Source organism: Carassius carassius, chromosome 1, assembly GCF_963082965.1.
Source record: "Carassius carassius chromosome 1, fCarCar2.1, whole genome shotgun sequence".
Classification (NCBI taxonomy): Eukaryota; Metazoa; Chordata; class Actinopteri; order Cypriniformes; family Cyprinidae; genus Carassius; species Carassius carassius.
In genome coordinates this window covers 5,354,332-5,378,333 of record NC_081755.1, presented here as the reverse complement: position 1 = coordinate 5,378,333, position 24,002 = coordinate 5,354,332, and the positions used below count along the sequence as shown (strand labels likewise).

The following is a 24,002-nucleotide window of genomic DNA, read 5'->3' as shown; positions in this document are numbered from 1 at the left end:
AAATACCTCTGAGACTTTAGCAGATCACACACACCATTAAAGGGCTACAATCATCACCATATACTTCCATAGATTGTGCCTAAAAGGTGATGGAGCAAAGAAGTAACATTTGTACATGTATGTACTCTTCTGAGTGTACACACATAGTAGTGTTTCTGAACATTGTGGATGCTTCCAAATGTTTACTGTAATGTTTTTACATTGTGCCCATTTATATTTTGCAGACCTGCTTCCATTTATGGGCCTAGCCAGGAACACCATAACTTAACGAGCCTGGAAGCCATCTGGTGTAAGACCATCAATTGAGTCTGTTTTCCTGTTGTAGTCAAGGTGGCATTGTATAGACATCTTGTCCAGCACAAGGGAACACATCTTCTCTTCCTTTGTCATGCTCTTAAATACTCTTTGGAGTTCAGAGTAGCACCTTGGGCTGTGGTGGAACAGTTGGACTGCCAAATCCTGATAAGGCTTCCTGCTCTTTCCTGCTCTATGCTGATGTTGCAGTCTGCAAATAAAATGAGTGGAATATTTACAGTTATGTACATTACGTTTTATTATCACGACTTGTGCTATTACACCGCTTACGTACTGTTTTTGGAGTTTTCTTATTTTAAAGTTCATACGGAACTTGAGCTGCCGCATTGTGGCCCTCTCTCCCTGCAGGAGCCTTTTAAGTTCCTTAATTTTCTGTAAATATATTATAGGATGTTAATGTGATACAGTTTCTATGAATAAAGCACTATGTTGGATATGCAGCAATCACTTCACCTTGTCTTTCTCATTAAGTAATTCTGCCATAACCACTTGACCCTGTGGAGTGTCTTGCAATGGCACCACTTCATGAACACTGGTGTGTACCTCAGAATCTTTAATCAAATTACACACAGTATTGATGCATACAGGTTTGGTGAAATCTACATGTTGTATATCTGTTCCCGCTCTGTAAACCTGACAGAATAAATCATTGAAAAGATAAAAAAACAATACACTATTTAAAGTTTAAAGAAAACGTAATTACACTTATTCACTGTCATGTGCTTGGAAAGAAAACAAAACATAAGGGGGCAGGGGGTCCATGAATATGATTGTGAATCACTTTTCTACGTGCATTTTTTTTCACTGTATTTGGGTACCTCCTTCCTGTTGTACAGGGACAGGGATGGCTCTGGGAGCCAGTCGCTTTCTTTTACCCTTAAAAAAATGGTAACTTTATACAGGTACATTACACATAACACAGTGTTTATCAGTCTCTTTCTATAATATACCTTGTTATTACTGATAAAGTACAAACCTGCTTATATTTAAATAATGGAGAACAATATTGACCATACTTTTGATATTAGGTCCTCTGGCCTGAAATGATCTTCACAGACCACATATCCTCCCCTTTCTGCCTCTGTCATGTGGGAGGACAGATCTCCCCGGCAGATTTGATATGCAGTGTATGTGTGCGTTTTGTAAATCTAGATGGTAACATTATATAAATTGTCTCTGGTTATGTGCTGACTGTATCCCTAACGTCAATAAGCACAGCATTTCTTCAAGGGTTTCAAAAAAATAATTTTGTTTTACAGAACACATAACGTTATATAGTGAGAATACAAAAAATCTGTCAATATCAGGGGTAGACAAAGCAAAGAAAAAGTGAGACACGAAAATAATTAAAAATACTGTACTGTACACTGATAAAACAAATGACATTGAGCACAACACCGGCATTCTGGATAGAGACGTAAATGAAGTTGGTGTCGCGAACCCTTGCGCTTCTGGGGAAAAAGGCATTTTAAACCTTATTTTGGGGCAGTCATCAAACTTTTTCAGCGATTTTTATCATATTTTACTGCTGTTTCTATACATGCAGTTTTTATGTACCATTGACCAGTGAAAGTGCAGTTCTGCCCATTCATTTAGATAGGAGCCTGGTCTTGTTAGTCCAAAATAGCTGCCCGGAGGCGTTGCCAAGATGGCGGCCGAGTGGCACAACTTGCCTAAAAGGACTTTGACCAAGACCCAATCAAAATGTAGCAAAACTTTGTTCACTATAGTGGTCAGGGAGGGGCCCTGCCTTAAACTGGGCCTTGGAATGTACTGTCCATTACTGTTATTCGTTTCATCTTTTTAAACACTCCAAACCTCAAATTACTTAACTTGACTCCATTTTAATGTAATTTAACCAATTTGGCTGAATCTTATGAAATGTAAAATAAAATACTGCATTGTGTTGGTTGCCTTTTGTGAGCAGTGAGCTACACACAGTGCGCTACGGACAACCCAAGTTTGACTCCCAACTCAAGAACCTTTACTGATCCCACCCACCAATCGCTTTCCCACTTCGCTTCCTGTCAGCACTGATATGTGATATCATAAAAGGCAAAAATGCCAAAAATAGAGCTTTAAATAAAATAATGCATAGACCAGGGATGCTCAAACCCAGTCCTGGAGGACTGGTGTCCTGCAGAGTTTAGATCCAACCCCAGTTAGACACACCTGAACCACCTTATTAAGCTCTTACTAGAAACTAGACAGGTGTGTTGATACTAAGTTGGAGCTAAACTCTGCAGGACACCAGACCTCCAGGAACGAATTTGGGCATCCCTGGCACAGACTTTACTGTATGACAGTGATTTTTAATATACCTAGAAAAGTTTTCAGTCCAGAGAGTTTTTTATTTAATTAACTTTAATGACAGACAGTAGTAGGTTAGGCATACCTCATTAGTCATATACCACTTTTTTTCTATTGTCCTAGAATGTTTTAAATAGTCAGGCACACTGAAAGACATGCAAATCTACTGATATACAAAATATCTTTGTCACAATCAGCTGAAAAAGCAAAGAAATAAAACAGTAAACAGCCAATGGACATAACTTAGGATGCTTTCACACTTTTGGTGCACACCTGGATTCAACTGACGTCAGAGTTTGGCTCATTTGAATGATGTGAAGGCTGTCTTCCGAACTCAGGTGCACACCCGTGAACTGTACCTGAGTCTGCTTAAAAAGGGTGGTCTGGGGTACGGTTCATGTGAACTCCGGTATGGTTCGCTGCTGATGTGAACGCAGTTGTACCAACCGCTATTAGTGATGTATTATTTGATATAAAATGCGTGTTTGTGTTTGTTTCTCTCACTTTCCTGACAAGCATTACTGACGCGCTGCAAACAGAAAGCTGTACGTCTTATTTCTGTTCGCCTTCAGCATTCTTAAGAGCATTTGCAGTACAGTACATTCGCAAGACAGACGTAAGTGCTGTTATGCACCGAAGCTTTGTAAACAAAACAAAACTGCTTTTTTGGTTCCTTTTCACACCACACTGATTGCTTTGGTCCGAACCAGTTGAAACGAACCAAAATGCAGTCACATGACAACATCCACATCACACATTGGCCATGACATATTTCCTAAACTGCTTTTCGATTGGTCAGAATTTACGTGTGTGAATATTCCAACATAAGAGAGAAAGCCAGCAAACAACACGAAGACAACACAACTATGGAGAGACGACTGCGGGGGCTGGTTTTGTCCCTGGCCATAATCTAGTACATTGTATACACCACAATATGCAAACAATACATTTCTATAATGAAGCGCAGAAGCGGCTTGAAAACATGTTCTAATGCACTGCAAACAGCGAGCAGGAATCGCTCGTAACTTCAAGCAGAGGCGTGCATTAATTCTTCTCAACTCTGACATGCTCATGGTCGACTGACCAAATTTCTATGAGGCTCCGCGCCTCCTCACTACTCCCAAGTTTGTCCACGAGCTGCCATGCTAAAGTGAAAACTGTCAACAAACACTTCCTCATCCCATAATGCACAGCGCAGCTGACTACGGCAGCTGGTTTAGTTAAAAAAATGATCAGTACTTTTTGCCGTTGGGTCTGTTCGAGGTCGGATTACGTTCTAACCTCAAACGAATCGCTCCAGAGTTCGTTTGAAAGCGTACCGAGACCTGCTTGAAGAGGAGGTACGCTTGTTTGGTCTGCACCCGAGTGCGATTGCTGCTTTCACACCTGCCCAAACAAACTGCACCAAACGGGGAAACGAACTCTGGTACGATTCAACCGAACTAAATGAGGCAGCTGTGAAGCACCCTAAGGGACCTTTAGACAGTGCTTTTCCAACAATGGTGAATTATTTGCAAAAGTGATCTTCTTCTTCCGGTGTTAATGGCAGTTGGCAAACCAACTTAAAATGGTGCATTCCCGCCACCTAGTGGATAGGAGTGTGGAGCACATAATGATTGAAAGTTTGATCACTATATAAAAAATAATAATAAATAAAAATAACGCTTACTACCTAACTACATACCTCAGTATCAGTCTTGTCTCTTTTAAGAAAATAAATAACTTCATGAAATATTCTTGATCGTTTAGGTCCATTTCCTAACGGAACCTGAAGTGACAAATTATTTACATTTCCATTTATTCATTTAGCAGACGCTTTTATCCAAAGCGACTTACAATTGCTATATATGTCAGAGGTCGCACGCCTCTGGAGCAACTAGGGGTTAAGTGTCTTGCTCAGGGACACATTGGTGTCTCACAGTGGATTCAAACCCGGGTCTCTCACACCAAAGACGTGTGTCTTATCCACTGCGCCAACACCACCCCTTATTATTTTAAAATTATTTATTCCAAACAATCCTAAAGTTTTAATTAGTTGAAATCTTGCTCCTTCATATGCATCACACATGCATGACCACATTTGTCACTATTTCCAGTTTCATGCTTCCCCATTATATGCAAACACTGATTTAATGAACAATACGCATTCCTTACATTAAAATGTGTTCTTTCCTGTTGCCAAACTTTCTTCTTTCTTGACCTACTTTCTCTAGAATATGATGAAAGTCTACTTTTGTTCCACTATCCCATTTCTTCTGTCATTTCTTTCTAATTTCATTTGCAATTTACCCTTTTACTTCTGCTTTACTCATTGCCACTTTAATGTCAATTTGTGCACATTTCAGATCTTGTTTAGCCAGATGGTCTGCTTCCTCATTTCCTTCCACACACATTTGTGATGGTACCCACAGGAAGTTTACCATAAGGCCAGACTATCTTATTCTAAATATACTCTGCATTACTTCAAAAATCATATCCTGTCTTGCTGTTGAAATTCCACTTAGCCAAGCTATTTAAAACTGAAGGAGTCTGTACAAATTACTGATCTTATTGGCTGTACTACTTCTATCCACTGAAGAGCTAGAAATATTGCTATTGTCTCTGTGGTTAAAACAGATATGTGATCTGAAATTCTTTTAGAAATTTTGACTTTGAACTGGAGTATGAAGACTGTTGCTGCTGTTATTCCAGATTCAGGACCTTTAGAGCCATCCGTGTATTTTTGCAATATGCTATAACGAGTCTGTTCCATGTATTGCTGTACTGATATATATTTTTTTTACATATTTCTTTCCTTGTTATGTTTTTCTTTACATAGCTGTATGTCAACTACAGGCACAGGGAAAAGCCAAGGAGGAATTGCAAAAGTGATCTTACAGAAACTGCCAGAAACTGACTATCCTCAAGAAATCATAACCATTAAAATTGGTGTCAGGTGGGGCAAATAGCCTGGTGTTTGATCTGAAAATTGATTGGTTGCATTTGAGCAAGTTTATTATGGTTTATTCTCCAGGGATAGGCTACATCGGTCCTGTAGTGCTGCTGTCCTGCGGAGTTTAGCTACAACCCTAATCAAGTTAGGGTTGCAAGTAAGTTTTCTTTAAAGGAATACTTCACTTTTTTTTAAAATAGGCTTATTTTCGAACTCCCCTAGAGTTAAAGTTATTTTTATCATTTTCAAATCGATTCAGCTGATCTCTGGGTCTGTAGCACTTTTAGCTTAGCTTAGCATAGACCATTGAATCGGATTAGACCGTTAGGATCTCTCTCAAAAATAACCAAAGACTTTCAATAGTTTTTCTATTTAAAACTTGACTCTTCAATAGTTACATTGTGTACTACGACAGACGGAAAATGAAAAGTTGTGATTTTCTAGGCCGATATGGCTAGGAACTATTCTCTCATTCATAATAATCAAGGAACTTTGCTGCCATTCCATGGTTCCAGCAGGTGCAATGATATAACACAGTGCCTAAAAATTAATGTATGTATACAAATTAGCTGGGGACTATTTTCAGGTGCTGCGTAATATCATGATATTAAATATCTGGACCTGTGGACGACTCTCAGTCCTGCAGTGTTAAATGTGTTTTGACTGTAAATTACACAGGTGACGGCCTACAGCTAATATGAGGGCAAGATACAGGACAAAATTAAATGTTGGGGGTGAAGTCATAGATCTAAATCAAAACATCAGCATATAAGGCGGCTGCAAAAAAAACATTCTCTCCCTCATATTCCAATTGAAAATAGGAAATGGTCGCATTTTGTGACCATTTTTTCTGCTGCGAAACGATGGATGGTTTTAAAGCTAAGGTAAAGTAAAATACTGCTTATCTTTTCGGCTTACCTCACATTACATTATGAATGCTTTAATTTTTCTTAAGGTTATCCATTCCTCAGTGTTTGCTAAATATTCTGTAATTTATTAGTTGGAAAAGAGCGACCAGTGGGAAGAATTCGTCTGGAGCCATGAACGGGCCCCTGCTCTTCACTTCTGAGCTTCCTACACATCATAACATTATTACATGATTCCTGTCTGAGAAACTCCTTCCATACTGATGACATAAAACAGTTCTCTCAATTGAATTCTCATATGTTGATCAAGATCGTGTTGAAAATATGCTGTGTAATTTTCTCATGTGCTTGTTACAGTTTGATTTTTTACTAAAACATTTTCCACACTGTTGGCAGATGAAGGAACTCCCTCCAGTGTGAACTCTCATGTGGGCTTTAAGGCTTCCATGTAGATCGAAACTCTCTCCACACTGAGCGCATGTATAAAGTTTTTTTATTGTGTGAATTGTCATGTGTTTATTAAGGCTTCCTTTCCGGCTGAAACTTTTATCACACAGTTGGCAGGTAAAAGGACTCTCTCCTGTATGAATTTTCGTGTGGTCATTTAGGTTTCCTTTTCTACTGAAACTTTTTCCACACTGTTGGCAGGTGAAAGGCTTCTTTCCAGTGTGAATTTTCATGTGGGATTTAAGGTTTCCTTGAAGTGTGAAATTGACTCCACACTGTTGACAGGTGAAAGGCTTCCCTCCAGTGTGAATTCTCATGTGCCTGTACAGGTTTCCATCATGAGTAAAACTGACTCCGCACTGTTTGCAGGTGTATGGTTTCTCCCCAGTGTGAATTCTCATGTGCACTTTAAGGTTTCCATTATGATCGAAACACTTTCCACACTGTTTGCAGGTGTAAGGCTTGTCTCCAGTGTGAACTCTTATGTGCCTGTTAAGGTTTCCTTTTTGAGTAAAACTTTTTCCACACTGTTGGCATGTAAAAGGCTTCCCTCCAGTGTGAACTCTCATGTGCTCTTTAAGGTTTCCATTACGATCGAAACTCTTTCCACACTCAGGGCAGGTGTGAGGCTTCTCTCCAGTGTGAACTCTCATGTGCCTGTTAAGGTTTCCTTGTTGAGTAAATTTTTTTCCACACTGTTGGCAGGGGAATGTCTTCCCTCCATTGTGGACTTTCAGGTTTTCATGTTCCTTGAAACTCTTTTTAGAGTGAAAAGGTGTAAAATAACTTTCAGTTCCTGTTTTATGAGCGGTCTTCTGTGAGAAAGTCTCTTTAATCTGTGGCCAACAGAAAGATTCTTCTCCGGTTTTAAAATCATGATGAGTCTCATTTTGTTCATTCTCATCCGTTTCATTCAGTACTATGCGCTCCTCTTTCAGCGGCATGAGGTCTATGGTGAAAAAAGACAAATGAAAGTTAGCCAAGTTAAACAGAACAAATAAACATACATCAAAACATTATTATAAAATGGATAGTTCTGGTCCTTGATTCTGATTGGTTGAGCCAAACATTCACCTGCGATTGAGTAGCCATATTGAGCGTTGCATTTTCCCCCATTCAAAACTATACGAGTGATATGTCTTGGGTATTCTATATTCTTTAGCTAGATAGTATATGCACTAATCTCCAATTAAATTCGGATAAGACAGAGATATTAATTATTGGACCAAAAAACAGTACACAGAATCTTGTAGATTACAATCTGCAACTAGACGGATGTACTGTTACTTCCTCTACAGTCAAAAATCTGGGTGTTATATTAGACAGCAACTTGTCTTTTGAAAATCATTTTTCCCATGTTACAAAAACTGCATTCTTCCATCTTAGAAACATTGCCAAGCTACGAAACATGTTACCTGTTTCTGATGCAGAAAAGCTAGTTCATGCATTTATGACCTCTAGACTCGACTATTGTAATGCCCTTCTAGGTGGTTGTCCTGCTTCTTAAATAAACAAGCTACAGGTAGTTCAAAATGCAGCAGCTAGAGTCCTTACCAGGTCAAGAATATATTATCATATTATCCCAATTTTACAGTCTCTGCACTGGCTACCTATTAAGTTCTGTATCAGTTACAAATTATACTTACCTATAAGGCCCTAAACGGTTTAGCTCCTGCGTACCTAACTAGCCTTTTACCATGCTACAACCCATCACGCACCCTAAGGTCACAAAACGCTGGACTTTTGGTAGTTCCTAGGATAGCAAAGTCCACTAAAGGAGGTAGAGCTTTTTCACATTTGGCTCACAAACTCTGGAATAGCCTTCCTGATAATATTTGGGGTTCAGACACACTCTCTCGGTTTAAATTTAGATTAAAAACACATCTCTTTCACCAAGCACTTGAATAATGTATCTCTTAAATTGTGAGTGTAGTTGCATCTGATCAAATGCACATTTTATTCTTTAGCTTGGGTTAAACTAATTAGTTTTACTTTGTTGGAACAGCAGCTATGCTAATGATGTCTCTATTTGTTTCTTTGTTTCTGCTGGGATTTACATCCCGTGGTAACTAGGATTCACGACTCACCATCTCTTTGCTGATAGCGCTGTTTCTCACAAATGCAAAGAGAGAGAGCGAGAGTCTTACCATGCTGAATCGACGCGCTACATGTAAACTATATTCTTTGCGGTCTTCTCCTTTGCGTCAAAATAATGGAGTTCATTTAGAATTATTTAACTTTTTCGAACAAGCAGAAGATATGCCCGTTTCTCAGCAACAAGAAGGAAAGTCTGCACTTGTAATAAGGAGTCGGAGGCGTTCGGATCCATATGCCGCATTTATTAAACGGAATGGCGTCAGGTGTGGCAGGGATAACCAGAATCGTAACCAAAAACAAGCAGAGATCGGGACAGGCAGCGGAGAATCAGAGTCGGAATACACAGTCCAAAGGTCAAAACACAGGAATAACAAACACAGGGAAAAGCGCTCGGAAATGTCAGACTGGCTAAACAAGACTTCGCAGTGAGTGAGAGTGAGTGTGCTGCTTTTATGTGTGTGTGTAAATGAGGTGCAGGTGTGGCAAGGAAATTGGCTGATGAATGAGGTGCAGGTGTGGCAGGGTGATTGTGATGCAGTGACTCATGGGTAATGTAGTTCGGGTGTGGTGCAACTGTATGAGAGGTGCTAGTGTCCAAGTGACATCTGGTGGTTGATGGGTGGAATGGTCCTGAGTGGAGTGCCCTCTACTGAAGCTAATGGGCACTCCATCTAATGATCGTGACAGCACTAAACCTTGTTCATTTATAGGGTTAGTTCACCCAAATATTAAAAAAATGTCATTAAAGACTTAACCTCATGTTGTTCCAAACCCTTAAGACCCATTCACAGTTTAAAATATTTTAGATTTAGTCCGAGAGCTCTCAGTCCCTCCATTGAAACGGTGTGTACGGTATACTGTCCATGTCCAGAAAGGTAAGAAAAACATCATCAAAGTAGTCCATGTGACATCAGAGGGTCAGTTAGAATTTTTTGAAGCATCGAAAATAAATTTTTGTCCAAAAAATAAGCAATGCTGAATAAAGTCTAGACGGGCAGAGCAAACAACAGACAAACATCACTGAAATGATTGCTAAAGAAATGCGTCCGATCAGCTTTGTCAAAGGAGAGGGTTTTATAAACCTTATGAAGTTTGAAGAGCCAGAGTTTGTTGTCCCGTCTAGGAAAACGATCACTGCCAGACTGGAGAACATTTTTGATGACAATTTAAGAGAGCTGCGCAGTCAGTTAGCGAGTGTTGAAAAAATTGCACTAACCACAGATTCATGGACAGCGCTTACAACTAAGCCTGCTCGATTATGACAAAAATCATAATCATGATTATTTTGGTCAATATTGTAATCACGATTATTTAACACGATTATGACGGGGCCATATGACCAAAACTTAATATTAGTGATTTATTTAAAGAAAGTGATACATATTTGATATGTATTTTCTGTAAATAAGGTTGCTATCTACATGATAGAGACCAGCGGAATTTCAAACAAACAAACAAAAAGTCCACAAAATTATTGAAAATGACTGAAATTAATTTAACTTTCAGTAATAAAAAAGTAAAGGACAAATACAATAGACTAAAAAGATACAAATTAAACAAACCGTGCTTTGATGTTTATTTTATGCAAGTCTCAAGCAGTTTACAGCCTACTACAGAAATTAATAATCAAAGGTAAAATAAACAACAGTCTTCACTGTAAGAATTAAACTTTTTTATTGTTTCTTAAAGCTACAACAGTCCTTCACTCAAGACCAGTGTGTGAATATAGATTTGTCTTTTGTTGTTTGATTAATAAGCACAGTCACAGCAGGAAAATAGCACGCTGTTACTTTAAGAGTCACACAGATCCAAATTACCGTAACACACGTATTTTCATTCTCAACTCTTTACGTTCTTTTATTACATGACCGACAAAATGCATACATTAATAATCACTAATCTGAGGTGCATGATGAATATCTGACACATACCCGGTTTTCCCACAGTCTTTACGATTAACGTTAGGCCGTATTTACAAAATCACTCAGCAAAACCGTGCATTTTGACATAATTGCGTGTGTTTTTGTCATTTGAAGTGCTACTCTCGGGGTTGCCAGATTTCACACAAAAAAAAAAACAGGCCCAAATACTAGTCAAAACAAGCACAAAACTAGCTCAATTGCATTTTGAGGTGCTCCCCAGTTAAAAAGCGCGATTTTTGGTGGGGTCCCCCTGCTTAAATTCGCTTCAACCCACGGATATGAAAAACGACCTCCGGCAACAGTGTTAAAGTAGCCCAACTTGGCAACACTGTGTCTCTTACTTTTCTAGGCCGGGCCAGTGTTGCCACCTTGTGGACAAACTACCTTAATTAGTGCAAAAACAATAGAGCATCACAGTCTCGCCCACAGCCGGTGCCGGAAGTAAAAATTCAATTCAATTTCTGCATTGACAGTTGGGGTATAAGCTATAAAAACGTAACCATACATGGTAGACTTAAAACCAGCTATGGCTGTACTAAGCGATAGTATATGTTTAGTATATGAATAAATATACTTTTATAAATAAAGCATGTCCAATTATGCAAATGTCATTTAACATGATTTTACTGATTTGCACAGGAAATTGGGCTTTTATGGAGGAATGAAAGGACAGTGCTGCAATAAGGGGGCGGAATGGGGCGCATTAATCGGTTTATCTCGATTATTGTATTTTCATGATCGTTGGAGGCCAAAATCGAACTGCACAGCCCTACTAGCAACTACAATCAACTGTCATTATATAGTTAATTGGGAAATTCACAGTGCTGTTCTGCAGACCAAAGCCATGCCAGAATGGCATACTGCTGAAAATCTGGCAAATACGCTTTCCGCTGCTATGGACCAGTGGGGACTAAGCGGAAAACTCACTGCATGCATGCATGACAATGTGAGCAACATGGTGCTTGCCAACACTGAATTATATGAGTGGGACGCTCAGCCTTGCTTTGCAAACACGCTCCAACTTGCTACAAATTATGGTTTCAAGCTTCAACACATAAACCATGTCATTGCATCTGCCAGTCGTCTTCTGTCTCATTTCCATCACAGCACAACAGCAACAAAATGCTGAAACAAAAGCAGCAACTGCAGAACTTGCCTAAGCACAAATTAGTACAGTACTGCCGAACTAGGTGGAACTATTTATATGTTCGAGCAGGGATGGGCAATATCTGCGGTCTTATCAGACAGAGCTTTCACTAAACTAACAGATGCAAGACCCCTTGAACTGGCTGATAGCTGGGGCGTTATGGAGGAACTCTTACCCGTGCTTTGCTCACTTAAATGTGCGACCACTGCACTGTGTGGAGAATCCGGAGTATCCATCTCCATGGTGTACCCAGTGACAGAAACTCTTCTGTTTAAACACCTCAAAGTAACCGCAGGAGAGTCTACCAAAGTCTCTCAGTTCAAGCAAACAGTGTCTACTTCGCAAGAGTGGCGACTTGAAACGGCAGATGTCAGCAGCGCTTGCAAGGTTGCATACATCGCATCATTCCTCGATCCTAGACACAAACACCTACGGTTCGCAACTGAGGAAGTTAAACATGCAGTGCAGGCCAAGGTGTGCGATCTCATCAAAAACAGCTCAGAGAGTGAAGAAGAGATAGGCGAAAAAATAGAAACAGAAACAACTGCTGGCCATAAAGCCAAGAAGTGATTCGCTGTCTGCATCTGCAAATGCGGTCTTGTTTGGTGAGGACTATAACACAGAATCACAGACACCACCGAATTAAATCAGTACTGCCAGGACACGTGCCCATCCACATTGACCCAATGGACTGGTGGAAAACCAACGACCACAAATACCTCCAACTGGCAAAATTGGCAAAGGCTTACATTCACAAATGCAGGAACCCAGTGTGCCTGTAGCTTTCTCTATTTCTGTTTTATCACGTGATAGAAAGTCTAAGGCCTTCTCAAGCCGAAGGGTAAACTCATCTAATCTGCAGCCTATTATGCATCAAACTAAGATTGATGTAAAGACACAAAGCAATGCCATCAAGCTAGCACTTTTAAACATTCGCTCACTAAAAAATAAATCATTTCTAATCAATGACTTTAAAACCACAAACAATCTGGATTTTATGTTTCTAAATGAAACATGGCTAGAAAACAGCTGCAGTGCAACAATCCTAAATGAAGCAGCCCCTCCTAACTTCACTTACATGAGTGTCTGCAGGACTGTTAGGAGAGGTGGGGGTGTAGCTGCTATATTTAAAGATGTCTATCAATGCAAGCAAGTGTCATTTGGTCAGTACTTGTCTTTTGAATATCTAGGGATTGTGCTGAAAGGTGCTCCACGTATTCTGTTTATTATTATTTACAGGCCTCCAAAATACTCTCCAGCCTTTGTTGAAGAGGTCACAGAAATGTTATCAATGATTTCCTCAGAGTTTGACTGTTTTGCTATTGCAGGGGATTTTAATATTCACATAGATAATGCAGAAAACAAATCTACAAAAGAAATGATAACGGTTCTAAACACTTTTGACCTGATTCAGCATGTGCATGGACCCACACACAAAGGTGGACACACTCTGGATCTAATCATCAGTAGTGGTCTAAACATTTCATCCATTGTTACTAAGGACATAGCACTATCTGATCACTTCTGTATTTTCTTTGATATTTTGATGTCTGCTACAACTGAATCTAGATCGGTCTCTGTCAGAAGGAGATGCATAAACGAGAACACAAGTGTACTATTTATGGAGGCTATATATATATATATATATATATATATATATTGATGATATTGCCCCAATAATAGTCAGTCAGAAAACAAACAGACAGAAATCAGTTTGGAGAAGATCAACAGCAGTTCAGACTATGAAAAGACAATGCAGAAAAGCAGAGCGGATGTGGCGGAAGACAAAACTTGAAATTAACTATAGCATCTACAAAGACAGCCTTCATGCTTTTATTGTGAAACTAGCCACAGCTAGACAGAGTTCTTCTCAGACCTTATAAACAGTAATGTTTAAAAGTGTGCTTAACAGCTTAGAAGCAGATCTTTTAGAAGTCGTGAACACCTCACTTCTTTCTGGGACATTTCCAAACGCTCTAAACACTGCATTTGTTAAGCCCCTCCTGAAAAGGAGCAATCTTGATTACACCATTTTTTTCGCAATTTAGACCAATATCTAATCTTCCTTTTAAAGGCAAAATTATAGAAAAGGTAGTTTTTAATCAGCTGAATAAATACTTAAACTCAAATGGATACTTTTCGACCGCATCACAGCACAGAGACCGCACTCATTAAGATAATAAATGGTATTCGCCTAAATTGTGGCTCTGCCAAAATATCGGTGCTGGTATTGCTAGATCTCAGTGCTGCGTTTGACACTGTCGATCATAACATACTACTAGAGAGACTGGAAAACTGGGTCGGGCTTTCTGGGATGGTATTCAAATGGTTCAGGTCATACTTAGAAGGGAGAGGTTATTATGTGAGACTAGGAGAACATAAGTCTAAGTGGACGTCCATGACATGCGGAATCCCACAAGGGTCAATTCTTGCACCACTCTTGTTTAGCCTGTATATGCTCCCACTAAGTCAAATAATGAGAAAGAATCAAATTGCCTATCACAGCTATGCTGATGATACCCAGATTTACCTAGCCTTATCTCCAAATGACTAGAGCCCCATTGACTCCCTCTGCCAATGCATTGATGAAATTAATAGTTGGATGTGACAGAACTTTCTTCAGTTAAACAAGGAAAAAACTGAAGTCATTGCATTTGGAAACAAAGATGAATTTTTCAAGGTGAATGCATACCTTAACGCTAGGGGTCAAACAACTAAAAATCAAGTCAGGAATCTTGGTGTGATTCTGGAGACAGACCATAGTTTCAATAGTCATGTCAAAGCAGTAACTAAATCAGCATACTATCATTTAAAGAACATTGCAAGAATTAGATGTTTTGTTTCAAGTCAAGACTTGAAGAAACTTGTTCATGCCTTCATCACCAGCAGGGTGGACTATTGTAATGGGCTCCTCACCGGCCTTCCCAAAAAGACCATTAGACAGCTGCAGCTCATCCAGAACGCTGCTGCCAGGATTCTGACTAGAACCAGAAAATCTGAGCATATCACACCAGTCCTCAGGTCCTTACACTGGCTTCCAGTTACATTTAGGATTGATTTTAAAGTACTTTTACTCGTATATAAGTCACTAAATGACCTAGGACCGAAATATATTGCAGATATGTTCACTGAATATAAACCTAACAGAGCACTCAGATCATTAGGATCGAGTCAGTTAGAAATACCAAGGGTTCACACAAAACAAGGGGAGTCCTCCTTTAGTTACTATGCCACCCGCAGTTGGAATCAGCTTCCAGAAGAGATCAGATGTGCTAAAACACTAGTCACATTTAAATCTAGACTTAAAACTCATCTGTTTAGCTGTGCATTTATTGAATGAGCAATGTCCGAACTGATTGAACTATATTTTCAGTTTTATGTAAAATCATTTTCTAGCTGTTTTTAAATTCATTTTGTGCTATATAAATAAACTTGCTTTGCCTTGCCTTACTTGTTTGTGCCCACGACGTCCGTGCCATCAGAAAGGGTGTTCTCTGCGGCCGGAATAATCGTGAACAGATTGCGCTCCCATATTCTTCCCGAGCATGTGGACATGCTCATTTTTTAAAATAAAAATATGAGGTTATCGTTATAAATACAGACATTAAAATTAATGTTCACACGGCCTAAGTGTCGTCATTCAGGCTGTTCACAATATGTTTTAGCCTGTACTGTTTTTTAAGAATGATATTCTGTTTTAGCACGTAATGTGTTTTAAGCATAATATTCATAGTTGAATTAATCTGTTCTTATCTTAATCTTTAAACTTAAAAAAATATATGATTAATGTTCATGCTCATTTTAAAAACAGAAATGTCCTAGGCTCCTACAGCCTTGTGAGCAGTTGATAGGTCTAATAGATGGACTATTATGTTAAGTGCCGTCATTCGGTTATGTCATATTTATATGTTTCACCAATCATACAACCATCAATTGGCTTGGATTAGGATAGACTAAATGTATTAAACTGTTTGTTATCATACAGATTGAAAGCCTGAACAGTCTCTCTCCCTCGCTCTCTTTTTTTTATGCGTGTTGTGAGTGCGTGGGTGCATGCGCAGGTGGGGGGCGATTTTTGACTACTAATCGAAAAATACCCAGAGATTATCGATTATTACTTTTGCTTAAAATGCACATCCCTAGTAACTGAGTCTTTTTTCCAAAAAACAAGGGCACTTGGGATGTGCAGCAGGACAATGATCCCAAACACACCAGCAAGTCCACCTCTGAATGGCTCAAAATATATTTAAATATAAATATATTTAAATAAATAAAAATTAAGGTTTAACTGGTCAAAACTAAATCTGACCTTAAATCCTATTGAGATGCTGTGGCACCTTAAAAAGTCCTTTCATGCCGAAAGCCCTACAATGTGGCTGAATTTAAACAATACATTTAGAATAATTTTTAGTACAAAAGTTTTAGTGAATTATGATTTGTTTGTGAAAACGTTTGTACGTAGGTTTAATGCACAAATTTGAGATTTTTCTGAGAATTTGTGTTTCTGTTTTTAAAGGGGACATCATATGCAAATTTCCCTTTTACATGGGGCTTGCATAAAATGTGTCTTCACAGTGTGTGGACAAAACTACCCAGATAAAAATCCATTCAATACTTTTTTGTTTAAATCACCCAAAAAAATCTAAAAGTTAAAGAATTAACATTCAAGAATTGCACTTGAAAAGCACTTCTCCTTTGCCGAAATAATCCATCCACCTCAGAGGTGTGGCATATCAAGATGTCGATTAGACAGCATGATTATTGCACAGGAGTGCCTTGGGCTGGCCACAATAACATAGACAGATTTGTAAACAATATTTGAGAGAAATGGGCCTTTTGTGTACAAAGAAAAAGTCTTAGAGCTTTGAGTTCAGCTCATGAAAAATGGTGGCAAAAACAAAAGTGTATATAAGGGGTGCAACGGTTCAGTTTACGGTTTGTATCACGGTTTTACAGTCACGGTTTAAGTATGGTTCTGTGTGTGCTATGTTTAGGGAAAAGACAAACTCTAATGAACCATATAATTAGGGGTGTGACGAAACACATCCCACGAGACAAGATTTTTTGATTTTTTTTTTTTTTTAAGAAATCCTCAATGATGAAAAATATGGTGAAAAATAGTATTTGATTCAACTTGTTGGACTTTCTGACTGGAAGGTCTCAGGCAGCAACGAGTTGGCAGTAACACATCCAGCACCATCACTCTAAACACTTGGGCCCCCCAAGGATGTATGTTGAGCCCCCTCCTCTTCACATAGCCCCGTCCCTCATCATGTACACCTTCTACAGAGGCACCATCGAGAGCATCCTGTCGAGCTGCATCACTGTGCGGTATGGAGCCTGCCACGCGTCCTGACGAAGACCCTTCAACGCATAGTGAGAGCAGCTGAGAAGATCGTGGGCTCTCATCCATAACACCCTCTGCATCACAGGTGATCCCACCCACCCATCACACAGCTTCTTCAGTCTGCTGCCATCAGAGAGGAGACTGCGGAGTCTCCAGGCCAGGACCAGCAGACTGAAGGACAGCTTTATCCATCAGGCTGTCAGGAAGCTGAACTCGCTCCCAAACTTGCCCCCCACTTCTTCTGCCCCAGACACCACTGAACTATGAAACACACCCCCGCCCCAGATCCCACATCCCCAGGACCTTCCACACACACACACCTCCCACTTACATACGATGACATACACTAGTCACTTTGTGCAATATAGCTCAGCGTTTAACACAATCATTCCAGACATTCTTTACAGTACACCTGCATTTGGATTAAAAACTTTGTCGAACCACCCACAATCCGTGAGACTCGGTCCACACCACTCCTCCACGCTCTCACTCAGCACTGCTTCTCCTCACAGCTGCGTTCAGAGCGCTCTGCTGTATGCACTGTACACCTACAACTGTTCTCCAACTCACCAACTCACCACATTATAAAATATGTGCATGACACCACAATGGTTGGATGTATCTAAGACGGGTCAACCTAATCTCACTCTAGCAGGCTGACGAACAGCTTTTTCCCCTGGGCCAGACGAACTGCCAACACCCATGGATATTCACACACATAAGCCCCTACCTTCAAATTCACCCCCATACCGCCCTGAAGAGCAGACAATCAGCCCATCTCCTCATAACTGCACTCTTCCAATTACAATTGTAAGATTTTAACCTTTTATTAGATCTTAAGTATATGTACATGTAAAGAATATATATTAGATCTGTATATATTATTATATTATTTTAATAAGAGAACATTGCTCGTTTATAGTGTTTTGTCTTTTGTCCTAATGAATGTTGTTTCATGTTGGGTTGGGGGAGCACCCTAAATTTCGTTGTACCTCCACAGTGCAATGACAATAAAGGCCATTCTATTCTTAATGAACCAGATGTGATGCAGAAGCCAGAAAAATGCAGAAAGAATACATTGATAAGTGACAGAATAAAAACTTTTTGGAAAGGCCAGATTTGTGTTGTGTATTCAGTGCACATATCTGAAATTAACTGAAAAGCTACAAGAATACTTTTTATTTACGACTTTATTTAACAACTCGTCTACTCCACATCAGCCTCTGGCACCATTTTTGAGAGCATTAACCGAACGTAAAAAGCGTAAGCTGACAAATTGTTCAATAAAATAGTTGATTTTAGTTTTCACACAAAAATTATTCTTGTAGCTTCGTAAAATTACGGTTGAACTCCTGATGTCCCATGGATTATTTTACAGATCTTGGATATGTTTCAAAAAAATCATGCTTTCCTGTAAAGCTTGTCATTTTAATAAGAATCAAACAAGAATGAAAACCAACCTGTTTGTTCCTCAGTATCTTCTCGTTTGACTCTCAATGTTTCTTCAATCTTCACGTCTTCTCTCTCCTCTTTAATAAACGCCATCTTTATAACAGTGTGTGAATCTCAGGAGTTTTTCTTTGTTTGGACAATCTGTAATGTTTAAGATGAGAATAATTACAGATAAATCAATGGCTGTGTCTCAATCAGCTCTAGTTCAGTAGTCAGCACACTGGTGAGGGACTCAAAAGAGAGATAATTAATGGTTTCAGTTATCTCTGGTTTCACAGACGAGGATGAAGACTAGTCTCAGACTAAAATGTAAGTCTGATCTTAAAATATGTCTGTGCAGTTGTTTTAAGATGCTCAGGCACATTTATAAAACCTACTTAAATAATTTGACTATGGTCTAATCCTGGTTAAACCTAAGCCCTGTCTGTGAAACCTGGGGCCCGTTTCACTAAGGAGGTTCAACCAACTCTGAGTTTAAACTTGAACTCTGAGTTGACTTACCCTGATGAGTGTTCGGTTACAGAACAGCTGAAATAAGTTGGTTTAATCAACTCTAAATTGACTGACTCTTGAGTTAAGCGCGTGCACCACAACTATAAAAAGCCAGTATCAATGGAGCGCAGATATTATGATTCACCATGGCAACAGCTCCCGCCAAAAAGCCGTCTGCAGACTAAAGACTCAATACAAATATAATTCTTCTCAGTGTTATAATATCACAGGTGAAAACTGGCAGAACGTTAGATTAATGAACTAATAGCTAATCATTTTATGGTATCTCATGAGCAAAATATATATATAAAATAATAATAATAATATTTTAAAGTGCATTTTTCTTATTTTACAAATGATCTGCCAGTAGAGTAAGAAAAATACGGCAGTGGCTATTTACACTAAGTGGAATTAACATAATTTATTAGGGATAGATCCTATTTACAGTAGGCTAAGTGCAAGTAGCTCTAGATGCTATTTACAGAAAAAGTGTACAGTGAAAATAGTGACATTATATTTACCATGTAAAAGTAGCGGTTCTTTGCAAGAGGCTAAGTGTAAATAATAATTAGATGCTAGTTATACTTTATACTGGCAGATACATTTGCACCTCAGTATTGTTTTACAGGATGCAATAATAACAGATTGTAAATGATTATATTTATTACAATTATAAATAGTTGTATCATTATTAAACACTCGTTGGGCACTTTACTTCCACTTTTAGAACATTTTGTTCATTTTTATGAAAATAAATTCACATGTGATGTGATGTGTGATGGGAAAAGTGAGAAGAACAAGGTCGGTAAAAGCCGGAATCTAACCCAATCAATCACGTTACAAGCTAGTTTTCTGTGCCCAAAACATTACTGCCTACACCACTGAAGCCGTTATTCACATGTGTCGTATTTAACCTTATGTGTAGATGGAGGGCAGAGCTGCAGTAGATTTGCTTAGTAATAGACACGCAGAATAATCTTGTTTTTCATTTGCATTAAGATTATTTTTATTACAACACTGGCATATAATTTGATTTAAGTAAAATCCACTTAATTTAGATTCCCACATGAAACAAGACTTAGTATCTTATATACATTTCTTACATAGAAAATCAATCTTTATTTTATTTTTTTTATATTTGTACTTGGGGGGAAAAAATAAAGACCAAAAAAACACTTACTAAGAAGAGCATTTTTCTAGCATGCATTAATGAAGTGTTTAAAGAGGGGGAGGAGAGAAGAAAACCTGCTACTGACCAGGTTAGGTTCATAGAGTAAGTTACCATGGTAACTGACTCGGGAGTATAAGTTAGCTCTCTTTCAGAAACAGGCTTAACTTACCCTGCTTTCTCGGGTTTGACAAACCTCCCATTCTGAAACAGAGGTTAACATACTCATACACAGTTTTCACTGAACCTCCTTTGTGAAACAAGCACCAGGTCATAATTCAACAAAAATCACTATAAATTCGCACAAGACATTGATAAAAGTTTAACTCACAATCGCGTTTGTTTGTTTATATCGTTGTGTTTACACGATGTTGTCAGCGCGCGCTGAATCGAAACAGAGAATCATTTTGGGAAGAAATTGACTCGGAGTTTGTGTTTTCTCCATCAATACTGTGTTCATGTGGACATTTACTCGCTCAAAATAACGAGCATATAAAGCGCTACAATCAATATTAATGAAATAACTTTACATAGTTTGTAAAAACTGTTAAACAGTCCCATCGGTTTGCATTGATGTAACACTGTAAATGTTTAAAAAGACAAACCTTTCATCAGTCGAATAACAACACAAGCAGGAGAGCGACGCTGCCTTATGACGTCACAGTGCCCTGCCAAAATAAAAGTCCTGTTCACATGCCAACATATCAACATGAAACACACACCCCAAATAGAAGTCACATGGATTGATTCAAATATATTAATTTGCAATATATGTCCATATTAATTTATATTTTTTAACATATTACATTTTAATGTAAATACATTAAAATATAAATACACATCTATAAATGTAAAAATATTTTAAAACACCCAAATCGCATACATGTAAATACTCTTAAACATTCAAATATTTAATCATTGCTCCTTTTAACTGTACATTGCATATAAGTAAATACATGTTAAATTTTTTTTTACAAAGAATATATTCCCGTTTACTCAAACTGTATGTAAATAAATTAAATCTACATATATGTAAATGTATGCATTTTATATAGATTTTAAGTTGCTACTTCATAATAAATCAAACAGAAATTGTACACTGAAAAAAATTATGTCTGCGTTGTCTGGAGACTTTTACAGTGAACATATTAGTTGACTTGACTTATTGCCATGTGCAATGACAATAAAGTTGAATCTAATATATTCTAATCTAATATAAATAGTTCATTTATCAACCCAAGTTCAGCATGAACCAACACAAATTATGAATGGTCACAATGTTACTGGCACACAAATAAAATATTATCTTTCTGTAAGCATTTAGGGTCAAAACATTAATTACAAATATGTAATTCTTATTAGGCATTCATCATATTGCATTTAAAGATTTAAGAGCCATCATTAATCATGCACACAGTTCATCAACTAATCACATGCTCCCAAAATTAATACATCAACTAATCACACCCTTAACCACTTTATTTTTTATTTTTGATAAATCACCATTAAAAAAAATAGATTTTTTTTCATTGCAGGTTACATTGTTATGCCAGTAGGTGGCCGCCAGAGACTGTCTTAATCAGTTTGTTAACCACTGAAAGAATACTATGACAAAGATATCACTTCTGTATTGACGAGTCAGAGGAGTGAGGATCCATCTGCAGCTTTATTATCACAATGATTAATACAGTACGGAGGCAGCAACACAGAAGAGGCAGAATGATTGAGACAGGCTGATTAATATTCACAAACCAGAGAACAGGCGTTAGGTCAGGGCAGGCAGATAAACAATCACAGTCCAAGTAACTGTTAAGGGGTCTAGGCAGGCGCCAAGGATCAAACACGAGAGGACAGTCCAGGTTCAAAACAAGCAGCAACCTGCCGCTCTCTCTCTCGTGAAGCCAACAAGGAAGTGGCTTAAACTGTAATTCGTCAACTGGTCACTAGAGGCTGGCTACAAAAGGGAGTCAATCCCATAGACTCAACCCTAACTTTACAGCAGAAAACCACATGATTACAGTCTGGTACAAAAAGTAAGTTTGGTCTATATAGCTAATTTTGCCCTTCACGACACCTGTGAGGGGGTGAATTTTTTTTTTATAACTCCATTTTATAATCGCCATTTAAATTATATTAAGCCTTAAAGTGCATAATTAAGGGTGTGGTCACTTGAGTGACAGGTGGATTGCCGCTGCTGACACTGCCGTCTAACTAGGTGTGCGTGGCTTCAGCAACCAGCTCCTGCCTTTTTGCCCATTTTTGACTGTCCAGTAGAGTCGCTCTGTGATGTGCTGCCAAGATGTTGATGGCCACTTATGTCCACTTTGAGCTTCAAAAATACTAAATATGTTGTCAAAGACACTACATCCATGTTTTTATACGATCTATGGTTCAAACACAGAGAAGGTAATCCACAGAAGAACACTCAGAACGGAAAACTGTAGCCAAACCAAGACTTCGCAATGAGAGTGTGAGTGAGTGTTTAAATGCATGTTTGAGTAACTAATTGGATCCAGGTGTAATCAGTCCCAGGTATGAAGGCTGATGGGAATTAAAGTCAGAATCAAAACAGTCAATATTCAAGTGAAGGTTTCTTCTGGTGGTGCAAGAGAGGCAGTATATATATATATATATTATAAATATATACTTTTTTAAATGCTTAAACAATTAAATTCTTCAATCTTAAGTAATTATTTCCTTATTCTTGCAATATTCAAGTTTTCATGTCCCTGAGTAATGTCTCCATGTACCTAAGTCTGAAGAGAACACATAAGCTAGTAGACCACAGTCCATATGAGAAAGAGGTCTTGTGTGGAGGGTGGATCTGGAACTGACTTCTGTATAGGTTTTCACAACATCTCTTGATTATCTGTCTTCACAAACTGCCTTGAAATACAACCCAAACATTAATAATGATTGTTATAAATGTAACGTTAGGCTCTTACATTCACAATGCTCATATTGGCATCTATATCTCATTTTGGTGGTGAAGTGTGCAGGAAATTCTGCCAGACTGAAATTTAGTCTTTGGTGAACTGTCTTCAAGAGTGCAAATAAAACTTTAAAGGGTTAGTCGAGTCAAAGAACAGCGTATTATTAGCATGTTGTTAGCAAGTTGTATGTATTTACATACAAGTTGTCAAATATCAAGGCTGGGCATTTTCTTTCTTATGATATTCATCCAGATCATCTTAGCAGGTTTAGAGGTTTAACAAAGTTTGCTTATTGGATACAATTAGTTAACTTGCAGAATTATGATAAAAACAAAAACATTTACACACATACATTATATATTGCAGGCCTTGATGAAGAGGTAAACACTTTCCTTTCTTTTCCTATAGGAAGAACGCTCAACAGTAGGGGATGGAGACACAGAGCTGGAGACTGGAGACAAGGAACTGGATGCTGGAGATCAGAGATAGGAGAAATGGGAAGTGCAGACGAACAACAGGTAAGTAGACTTCAGGTAAGTAACAATCCAAGGAGAATATCTGGTAGGTATTAGAC

At 38.4% G+C, this 24,002-nt stretch overlaps 2 protein-coding genes across 4 annotated transcripts in view; both read right to left on the bottom strand.

The window, feature by feature from the left end:
• Window positions 1-21,090, bottom strand: part of LOC132140022 (gastrula zinc finger protein XlCGF57.1-like) — a 69,999-nt gene extending 48,909 nt beyond the window's left edge. Inside the window, exon 1 of the mRNA XM_059548786.1 lies at window positions 20,827-21,090. The gene's annotated coding sequence lies outside the window, so the exon portion shown is untranslated. The remainder of the gene's footprint in view (window positions 1-20,826) is intronic.
• Window positions 6,477-24,002, bottom strand: part of LOC132140035 (gastrula zinc finger protein XlCGF8.2DB-like) — a 108,066-nt gene continuing 90,540 nt past the window's right edge. Inside the window, exons 1-3 of one of the 3 annotated variants that reach the window (XM_059548807.1) lie at window positions 21,101-21,157; window positions 18,844-18,976; window positions 6,477-7,819 (exon numbers count right to left, since the gene is read on the bottom strand). In XM_059548807.1, coding sequence (XP_059404790.1) covers window positions 6,729-7,819; window positions 18,844-18,928 — 1,176 coding nt within the window. In that variant the 5' untranslated portion in view covers window positions 18,929-18,976; window positions 21,101-21,157 and the 3' untranslated portion in view covers window positions 6,477-6,728. Of the gene's footprint in view, window positions 7,820-18,843; window positions 18,977-21,100; window positions 21,158-24,002 lie in introns of those variants that run through there. The other 2 variants (XM_059548825.1, XM_059548816.1) reach the window with 2 other exon arrangements.